Source organism: Solanum dulcamara, chromosome 7, assembly GCF_947179165.1.
Source record: "Solanum dulcamara chromosome 7, daSolDulc1.2, whole genome shotgun sequence".
NCBI lineage: Eukaryota > Viridiplantae > Streptophyta > Magnoliopsida > Solanales > Solanaceae > Solanum > Solanum dulcamara.
The window spans coordinates 77,461,405-77,471,998 of record NC_077243.1 but is presented as its reverse complement, the minus strand read 5'-3'; the positions used below and the strand labels follow the sequence as shown (position 1 = coordinate 77,471,998).

General features: G+C 34.2%; 1 protein-coding gene across 3 annotated transcripts; it reads right to left on the bottom strand.

Annotated features, from left to right (window-relative positions):
* Positions 1–6,961, bottom strand: LOC129896330 (uncharacterized). Of its 3 annotated transcripts, XR_008767953.1 has the most exons (12): positions 6,766–6,961; positions 5,699–5,830; positions 5,476–5,633; positions 5,288–5,381; positions 4,577–4,647; positions 4,399–4,505; positions 3,977–4,098; positions 3,606–3,694; positions 2,856–2,915; positions 2,008–2,081; positions 799–838; positions 1–219 (listed from the first exon to the last, which is right to left on the bottom strand). XR_008767953.1 is itself a non-coding variant. In XM_055972195.1 (11 exons), exons 1-10 carry the CDS (start codon positions 6,869–6,871, stop codon positions 2,052–2,054), a joined length of 969 nt encoding a protein of 322 aa, XP_055828170.1. In that variant the 5' UTR covers positions 6,872–6,961; the 3' UTR covers positions 602–838; positions 2,008–2,051. The 3 variants fall into 3 exon arrangements, 2 of the variants coding, with proteins under 2 accessions (XP_055828170.1, XP_055828171.1); XM_055972195.1 differs by lacking the exon at positions 1–219 and having other exon boundaries at positions 602–838; XM_055972196.1 differs by lacking the exon at positions 1–219 and having other exon boundaries at positions 610–838; positions 5,476–5,630.
* Positions 6,962–10,594: the final 3,633 nt, after the last annotated feature.

Below are 10,594 nucleotides of genomic sequence, written 5' to 3'. Positions count from 1 at the left end.
TGAAAAATAAATTGCATACATATTAAAGTTGAATTAGAATAAAATTAGACACGAATGAAAAGTGTAGCTAATGAAAAAGCATTCAGTGATCTATATAAACACAAAAATGAATTACATACGCACTAAAGTTGAATTAGAAGAGAATTAGACACGAATAAAAATTGTAGCTAATGAAAAAGCCTTCAGTGATGTGTTTCAGTAGTGTTATCAAACTGAAATCTGCATTATGAATTAAACTTGAATGAAAAATAAATTACATACATATTAAAGTTGAATTATAATAGAATTAGACACGAATGAAAAGTGTAGCTACTGAAAAAGCCTTCAGTGATTTATAAAAACACAAAAATAAATTACATACACACTTACACACTAAAGTTGAATTAGAAGAAAATTAGACACGAATAAAAAATGTAGCTATTGAAAAAACCTCTAGTAATCCATAGAACACAAAAATGAATTAGACTTGAACTAAAAATGAATTACATACACACTAAAGTTGAATTAGAAGAGAATTAGACACGAATGAAAAATATAGCTTATTGAAAAAGCCTCCAGTAATCCATAGAACACAAAAATGAATTAGACTTGAACTAAAAATGAATTACATACACACTAAAGTTGAATTAGACACAAATGAAAAATTGTAGCTAATGAAAAAGCCTTCATTAATCTATAGACCACAAAAAATGAATTAAACTTGAACTAAAAAATGAATTCTTGTAGCAAGCTAATGACCTAAAACAAACAGAGTTTATTATTTATTTCAAATCTGAGAAGAAGACAGGATTTGCTGACAGAAGAATCGCCGATTAACAACAGTTTGAACAAGTAATCGCTGCAATCAAAGAAACAAAAATCAGTAATAAAAATGGAAAATTATGGAGAAGATTTCGCATAAATATTGTTGAATATCGTACTATTCGTTGCTCATGTTTGCTTCTTCCTCTTTTTGGCTATGGAAAACAAAAAGTTTTCTTCTGAAGAAGTGAAATTCGATAGAATACACATCACTTAATTCCAAAATTAGAGTACAAATGTTGTAGAAAGACGTGATTGAGAAGCTATGAAGCTAAGTATTGCCCTAATTTTGGAGAAAATTATGGGTGAGAAGATTGGAGAGTATTGATGTAGCAAATTTGGAAAGAAACAGGGGAAGAGAAAATAGTGGGTGAGAATTTTAAAAGACCGTACTTAATTTAATTCAAACAATTTGCTATATATGATTAAAATAATTATGTTGCTCTATGTAATAAATATTTTTTGAATATTGTATATTTAGGTGATTTATCCTTTTATATAAATGAGCGATTATATCATGATCGTTTAAAAGATGTGGGTTCATTCATTATACATATAAATGAATTATTCAACAATAATAAAAAATATATAATTTTTTAAGGTAATATCATGATTGTTTAAGAGAAAATTAAGATCTTTCAAAAATTATGTATTAAACTTGTCATGAAATTGTGTGATTTATAATTTTTTTAAAATTTATGATATTAAATATATAATAATATTTGTAGGACTATAAACATGTTAGATGAGGATAAAATGAGCAATATAGTTGCTTACCTAATATAAGCTCAAGTTGATATATTTTGAAACTTGTGATTGTTAAAATATATCTTTTTTTCTTCTTCTTCTATTTCTCCTTATAAAAGGCATTCCCTCCTATCTATTTCATTTGTCTTTTTGCTTACATGTTTTCCTAAAAAATATTAATTAAAAAATAATTTAATTAAATTATTTTATTTACTTTTTAATTTTAACTAGTAAGAATTGAGCTAATCTGGTCAACATATATCTATCAATTCAGAATAAGTGTATATCACTATTATTTTAGATAGTCATTTAATTCTGATAACATAGAAAAGAAATAATAAAACTCTCATGATTTGCAAAAATGAATCAGTTTGAAAAAATTAACGTCCACACCGCTTCCCCATAATTATCTCAAAAATTGTATAATCTAAGATTCAAATATTAACATAGGATACATACCTATTATCAAGGGCTGCTTTCAGTGCCTTGTATAAAGGCGACCACTAGTATTGTTCTTCCCTCTTAAAGCAATCCTGAAATTAATAATGCAATTGGATGGAATGCACCAAAATCAGGGACCTACAAATCTTCAACAAGGAGAACTAAAAGCATACAAAACCTCTTTTCTTTCCTTTGCCTCCCCCAATTTTTTAAATGACCGAGAAATTCTTCTAGAACCAGCCCTTTGGGCCAACCAACTCAGAAATGATTAGTCCGCCTCTCTACCCTTCTCAACTTAAATACTAGACTTAGTTTGCTTGGCATTGGGCAAGAACTTGTGACTAAGACACAAGTCCCACAACCTTAGCCAATTAAGCTAAATCAGGGGGAGGGGGGGGGGGGGGGGCTGGAGGAGGAGAGAGAGAGAGATACATGATTATGGGGGGTTACCATGAATTTTTAGTTATTTATTTTATTGCTGAAGTCGACAGCTCACATTATCATTGGTCAATACAATGGACAACTTTTTGAGCACTTAAGCATTAGTCCATTCTAGTTGTCTAAGAGCTGACTATTTAAAAAGCTCCAATTCAAATTATAATAACCTTACTATTGCACAAGCTATGTCCATGCTTGATAACACCTCTGTAAAACAATAAAATATACAACAACAACAACCCAGTGAAATCCCACAACGTGGGTCTGGGGAGGGTAGAGTGTACGCAGATCTTACTCCTACCAAGGTAGGACGTCTGTTTTCGGGAGACCCTCGGCTCAATAAATGCATAAAAAGAGGTCAGATAAGTTTAAGAAAATATAAAATATATGACTCCAAAAAGTTATAACATGCAAAAACTAGGAGCAACCTGATTGAGTAATTGAATGACAGCAACAGCATCTGCAGGTTTGTGGTCAATTAGGAAACCCTACAAACAAAACAAAATTTGTTAATGTCGAGCTGAAGACCACATCTGTCCCTCTCCAATAACAAAATTAAATTTGCCGAAAGCAAAAGCTGTTAAACAGTAGGTGCAGGTTTTCCATGTTGCACTTACAACTTGTAAGCGATTAGAAAGATGAGCAGACAGGAGTTCATAATCATCATCAAGAAATAGAAACCAATCAACTAATCAATTTTCTAATCAATGTTAAAGGAGTTCCCCAATCATCTTTTACATGGATGCGGCATTTTACCATTATCCAACCTGCTCTGAAGATGTCAAAAACTACAAGGGCTCTGTGGGGAAATACTTCTCTAGCACTATAGATCAACCATGTATTGAACTTGATAGCCAGCCCTTATATCAGTAAGGTTGGTTGCATAACTATAGCTGCCTACTTCACTTGAATTTAAGAAGATGGAAAAGAGAAGGTGCTACTATTCAGATCAGAGTGATCCATATACATGTTCTTTGGGCAGGTAAGTGAGAAAGATGTTAGATGCAAGAAAGCACAAGTCTACTATCAAGACCTCAAATATTTTTATAACCACTTCTTCAGTAGGCTATATGCTACAATTTTTTATCTCCTTCAAGGTAATTCAGTCTTTTGCTGAAACAAGAACGGGAGCAGGTAAAGAAAATGTAAAATAAATCAGTACTAAGAAACCAAATTACCTTAGCACGTGAAAGTCCACTTCCAAGAGTATGTTCCTTCATGGTTTCTGATCGTATCTTCTCAATTTTCCACAGAGCATCAACATCTCCTGCAGAGAAGCAAAGATGCAGTGAACAACAGTGTGCCAAAGCCAGAGCAGTAAGCTTTAGTGTTCATTTGCAAACTATTATCCATAACAACTGAAGCCACTAAGATATTCACCCTATTTGTAGGTTCTATTATGAAACTTACCATCAACCACTACCGCAATCATGCAACCAAAAAAGAAGATAACGATATAGAGTTCTATATCTTTTGAAAAGTTCTTTTTTTTTTTTTTTGATTGGTCATCTTTTGAAAAGTTTTAAATAGGGGAAAAGGAAGAACAAACCTATTTTTGAGGCAAATTCCATCCAAGTGTCCAAGGAAGTCTTTCGTAGCTTCACTCCTGCCTTGACAAACCTTTTACCATACTTACATATCAAGTCCCAGTTATCAGTTTGGGAGCAAATGCTGCAGTAAGTCAATCCAACACGTAAAGAGATATGTTTAGAAAGAATGAAGTAAATAAGTAAAACTGAAGCAGCAGATTGGAGTTCAGACATGACATAGCAATAATAAAACTGTTGTTACTTTTTATGGTCCTCGGATTACACAAATATAGAAAAACCATGTTGGTAGAGAACAATAGGAGTGCCACAAAATTTACCTTTTCAAACAAAAAAATAGGAGTGCCACCAAATTAAACTAAACAAGAGAAAGAAAAATACAAAGAGGAAGAGATATTCGGAAATCATTATATTGGATTTGTACCTGAAGACTATATTTGAAGTTCCAGGTTGCAGGATCAAGTCATTTTTCTTCACCAGATTCATAATTTCTACCAAGAGTTTAACATCATTATGTTGTTTAGCAAATAACTGCAGCCATACAACACCAAAATTTCAACTGGATATCATACATCTTGAAGCCAAAGTTGAACCCAAATTACCAGTAAATGGTGCGCAGATCCAATGTTAGGAGTCAGTCCATATACACTATGCTTCCACAACACCTTCTTACCTGTATACAGGGTAAAGCTTTAACATTCCCAACAAGTGTTTTGTTAGCACAAATACTTGAAAATTCAGTTTAACAATCCATCAGTCCATTCAGATACCAATAAAAAAATCAATTACATGTAATAATCCCAATACTCTTTTATCTTATTTATGGACCTACAAAGTTCTTCGTCTTTTGAAAGCTCTAACTTACGCATAAGCAAATCCATAAAGATGACCACTAGGATATCTTACATATCATCCTAAGCAGGAATTACAATCCTAAGATGGTCAATCTTTCGCTTTAAAAGTTTCGTAACCAGAAATGAACTTAAAAACTGAACATTTTTATGAGTATTCCTACCAAAAATTTCTCAAACACGAAAATATGGGGATTTTGACCAAAAGTTGACAAACTTATATTTTATTTAGCTGGAATGAGCAAGTGTAGCAGAGCCAAAGCAACAAGATGAGATGCACTTCTGGTTTCAGTCCAAAAGACTCCCTTCTTTATAGATATTAAAAAGTTTGCACTACGAAAGATAGCAACTAGTAACTAAGCTTAAATACTGAAGAAATCGTAAAAGAGAACTCTCCAATAGGTTTGCAATAATTGTGTACGTAACAAAAGATTTGAGTAATAAAGACATATGATATCATACCCAAATCAATGGCGCCAACACGTACACATGCCTTAGTAATTTCCTGGCAGAGAGCACAATTGAAGTTTTCATGGATACGGAGATTAGAAAGTCTCTGCACTCAAACATACACCACGTGCTACTTACCATTAGATGTGCAAATCAACAAGGATCTCATATTCATAAGTCAACAATATAAAAAGACTAACAAATATTCGAAGTCTCTGCAATATGTCGAATAAAAGTTTAGCATCTTCATGGTTTGCACAACTTTCTATTAGGGACCACAACCAGGCATTGGGCGGAGCACTTCTTTGATCCATGACAGACTTCAGCATTTTGTCATACAACTCCTTCACAGATTCTGCTATAAAACTATGATTCAGACGAAAAAATCAAACCACTCGAAACCAAACAGAAAACAGCTATCACCTGTCGCACTACTTTCAATTGTCCCTGCTTCCGTAGAAAATGATGCCCTGAGCATCATAGAGCATTTTCGACACTGGCATACATTTCTCTGAAGATTGCATTCTGCTTGCATATAATTTCCATAAATCGCCCCTGTTTATTCAGAGTACTGCTCTTAGGATACCCGGTAAGTAAAATCTGTCATTTAGCTGGAAAAAACAGCAACTTTACTAGCATTCAAGTGTAGACTTGCCTAATAGCCTGTTTGGATAGGCTTATTTTAACTACTTTTTAAGTTAAAATAGCTTTTAAGCTTTTTTTACGGTGTTTGGGTAAATGAAAAAAGTGCTTTTGAACACTCATTTTAAGGCAAAACAGCTTTAAAAAGCAGGGATTTCCAACTTAAAAAAACCATTAAGCTAATCCAAACAGGCTCTAAGCTCAAAATCGGTTAGTTGGAAAATCTTTTCATAATTTTTCAAAGGGTGATGATTTTTTCCTTCGAAGCCTAGGAATGTATACTGAATTTCTTGCGCTAATGATCATGGATTGCAAACCAAAGACTGTACTAACATGCACTGCTTGTGAAATGGAGTCTTATTATCTGGATGCAACTGAGACTATTCGATTGAAGGAAATAGCATATGATCAACAATATGCTCTTTTAACTACTTTAAAATAGGTAAATATTATCTCACCTTTAGCTGCTGCTCAAGAGTGAAACAACATTTGGACTAAGTTATTAATGGAATTGCCATTTCGCAGAGGCTATCAATGAACAATATGTTAGTTTTCTCTTACCCCCCTTCTTCCTTAGCTACATTACATTTTATTTTATTTTTATTACAAGAAAATCCGCAGCCTCTACCTTTGGGTGCGCACCCCGCTCCTATGCAATAACTCGCAAACGCGCTCGACCCAGAAGGCGCTACATTACATTACATTTTCAATTTCAGTTTCCCTTCAAAACTGTATCATCACTGAGCCTTCTAACTTCTAGGAAACTGAAACTATTCACTAAACCCTAATCCCCAAACCAAGTAACTAGATTGAAAATTTCAACTTGAAATTCAGAAATTGAGACTTACTTGTGAGCGGCTGAGCGGAGTTCTGAGAATGAAATTGTGAGCTTCTGAGTCCTGAGAGTCGGTGAGCAGTGACCAAAATCTGAGAGCGAATTCGTCTAATCATCATCTTCGCACTGACCACTCCCGAGCTTTGAGACGTCCGTCACTCACCCTTCTAACTTCTAAGCCCTAACACTTTGTTTGGTTGGGTTTTAGGTTTCATAATTTATCGTGTTATATTAATTTAATGAAAGAAAAATTATTTAATTGAGTGCTTTTTAAAAATTAATTACTGATTTTAGTAATATTTTTTTAATTATTATAATTTATAGAAATACATAGCAAGATCGAAAAAGTATTGAAAAAATATTATTAGATACAATATGAAATATTTTTATTTCAAAAAACATGATTCTAGATAAGATTATTTGAAGGTCAAGAATAGCTTAATTCACGAATAATGAGTGAGGACATAACACGTTATTCCAAAATGTCATATGGAATGACAAGACCATTACGAAAACGATATTAACAATTATTTATTGTAGCCATCAAATTAAATGCAGACTGTTATAAAATGAGATTAACTTAACAATTTATGTAAGAAAATAGAGTAAGAGAAAAGACAGAACTGAAGAATATATGCTTGTTGTTGTATTTTCGTTTATGAAAATAAAGGTTATTTATAGCCTAAGAAATGAAGGGATAAGGGAGAGTATGTAATATTTTTCTCCTCAAGTGGTTTGTCCACTTATCTTCCAAATGGGTGGGTCCCACATGGAAGGGGACATCCATACATAATATTCCCCCTTGGATGTCCATTTATAATGTGTCTTCCTAAAAATTCTATAAGAAACAATATACATAGTTATTTTCAATATCCATAGATGTTGTGTCTACATATCTGATAATACGCCTTGATTGCTGCCTCATTAAAAACCTTACCAGGAAAACCCAGTGGGACAAAACCTTGGTTAAGGAAAAAAGAGTGCAGCGCGTATTTTACTCCTCCTGATGAAAGCTTCATTTGATATTTTGGAGACGGCGCATTCCAATTTTATATCTTAATTTCTCAAAAATTGATGTTGGTAATGCCTTTGTGAATAAATCCGCAAGATTATCACTTGACCGAACTTGTTGTACATCAATTTCACCATTCTTCTGAAGATCGTGTGTGAAAAATAATTTTGGTGAAATATGTTTCGTTCTGTCTCCTTTTATGAAGCCACCTTTCAATTGAGCTATGCACGCGGTATTATCTTCGAATATAACTGTGGGTACTTTAACATCATTTTCCAGACCACATCTTTCTTTGATGAACTATATCATCGATCTCAACCACACACATTCTCTACTTGCTTCATGAATTGCTATTATTTCAGCATGATTTGAAAAAGTAGAAACTATAGACTGCTTTGTAGATCGCTATGATATAGCAGTTCCTCCGTGTGTAAACAGATAGCATGTCTGAGATCGGGCTTTATGTGGGTCTGATAAATAACCTGCATCTGCATAACCAATAAGGTCTGCATAACCTTTGTTAGTATAAAACAAACTCATATCAATAGTACCCTTCAGGTATCGCAAAATATGTTTGATACCGTTCCAATGCCTTCGCGTTGGGGATGAACTATACCTTGCTAGCAAATTAACAGAAAATGTTATGTCAGGTCTAGTTGTGTTAGCAAGATACATAAGTGCACCAATAGCACTGAGATATGGTACTTCAGGACCAAGAATTTCTTCATCCTCTGCTGGAGGTCGAAATTGATCTTTTTCCACTTCATTGATCGAACAACCATTGGAGTACTTAATGGATGTGCTTTGTCCATGTAAAATCTTTTTAAGATTTTCTCAGTGTAGGCAGATTGATGGACAAAAACTCCGTCTGCTAAATGTTCAATTTGCAGACCTAGACAAAGTTTTGTCTTTCCAAGGTCTTTCATTTCAAATTCTTTCTTTAGATATTCAATTGCCTTTTGGACCTCTTCAAGGGTTCCAATGAGATTTATGTCATCAACATAAACGGCGAGTATAACAAACTCTGATTCCGTTTTCTTAATAAAAACACATGGACAAATAACATCATTAATATAACCTTTATTTATTAAGTACTCACTTAGGCAATTATACCACATACGCCCTGATTGTTTCAGACCATATAATGATCTTTGGAGTTTTATTGAGTATACTTCCCGAGACTTTTTACATGCTTCAGGCAATTTTAATCCTTCTGGGATTTTCATGTAAATTTCATTATCAAGTGAACCATAAAGGTAAGCTGTAACCACATCCATTAGGTGTATTTCAAGATTTTTATGTACAGCTAAACTGATGAGATATCGAAATGTTATTCCATCCATAACCGGTGAATATGTTTCTTCATAGTTGACTCCGGGTCTTTGAGAGAATCCTTGTGCAACAAGGCGTGCCTTATATCTTACAATTTCATTTCTCTCATTTCGTTTTCTAACAAAAACCCATTTATAACCAACTGGTTTTACACCTTCAGGGGTTTGGACTACAGGTCCAAAAACCTCACGTTTAGCAAGTGAGTCTAATTCTGATTGAATTGCCTTTTGTCATTCTGGCCAATCACATCTACGTCGACAATCTTCGACGGGTTTAGGTTCAAGACTTTCACTATCTTGCATGAGGTTAATTGCAACATTATATGCAAAAACATTATCCACTATAATTTTTGATCGATCTAAATTTATCTCATCACCGGTAGAACTTATTGAAAGTTCTTCATTCACTTGAGTCTCGGGTTCACTGATTTCTTCAGGAATATCAGGATTACTCAAACCTTGACCTTCTTCAGGAAGTTCGTGTGTAGTATCATCTTTATTATTTCTTACGCTTCTTTTTCTAGGATTTTTATCCTTTGAACCCAACGGTCTACCACGCTTCTGGCGTGTTTGGGATTCAGAAGCTATGATACTTGTAGATGGTCCTTTTGGGACATCAATTCGGATAGGTACATTCACTGCAGGGATATGTGACTTAGTTATCCGTTTCAAATCAGTAAATGCATCTGACATTTGATTTGCTATTTTCTGTAAGTGGATGATCTTCTGGACCTCCTACTCACATGTGCGGGTGCGTGGATCAAAATGTGATAGTGATGAAACTTTCCACGCAATTTCTTTTTCTTTTTTGGGTTCCTTTTTCTCTCCCCCTAATGGCGGGAAAATTGTTTCATCAAATCGACAATCTGCAAATCGAGCAGTGAATAAATCTCCAGTCAACGGTTCAAGGTATCGAATTATGGAGGGTGAGTCAAACCCAACATATATGCCCAACCTTCGTTGAGGGCCCATTTTTGTACGTTGTGGTGGTGCTACAGGCACGTATACCGCACAACCAAAAATTCTTAAATGGGCTATATTTGGTTCATGATCAAATACTAATTGTGACGGAGAATATTTATTATAATGTGTCGGTCTGAGACGTCCAAGTGTTGCTGCATGTAAGATAGCATGACCCCAAACAGTAATTGACAATTTTGTTTTCATTAGTAAAGGTCTTGCTATCAATTGTAGGCGCTTTATAAATGACTCTGCAAGGCCATTTTGAGTATGAACATGAGCAACAGGATGTTCAATTTTTATCCCAATTGATAAGCAATAATCATTAAAAGATTGGGATGTAAATTCTCCAGCATTATCAAGGCGAATGGCCTTCATTGGATAATCTGGGAATTGCGCCCTTAATCTTATTATTTGTGCTAACAACTTTGCAAACGCCAGATTGCGAGATGATAATAAGCACACATGAGACCATCTAGATAATGCATCTATTAGGACCATAAAATATCTAAACAATCCACTAGGTGGATGAATAGGTC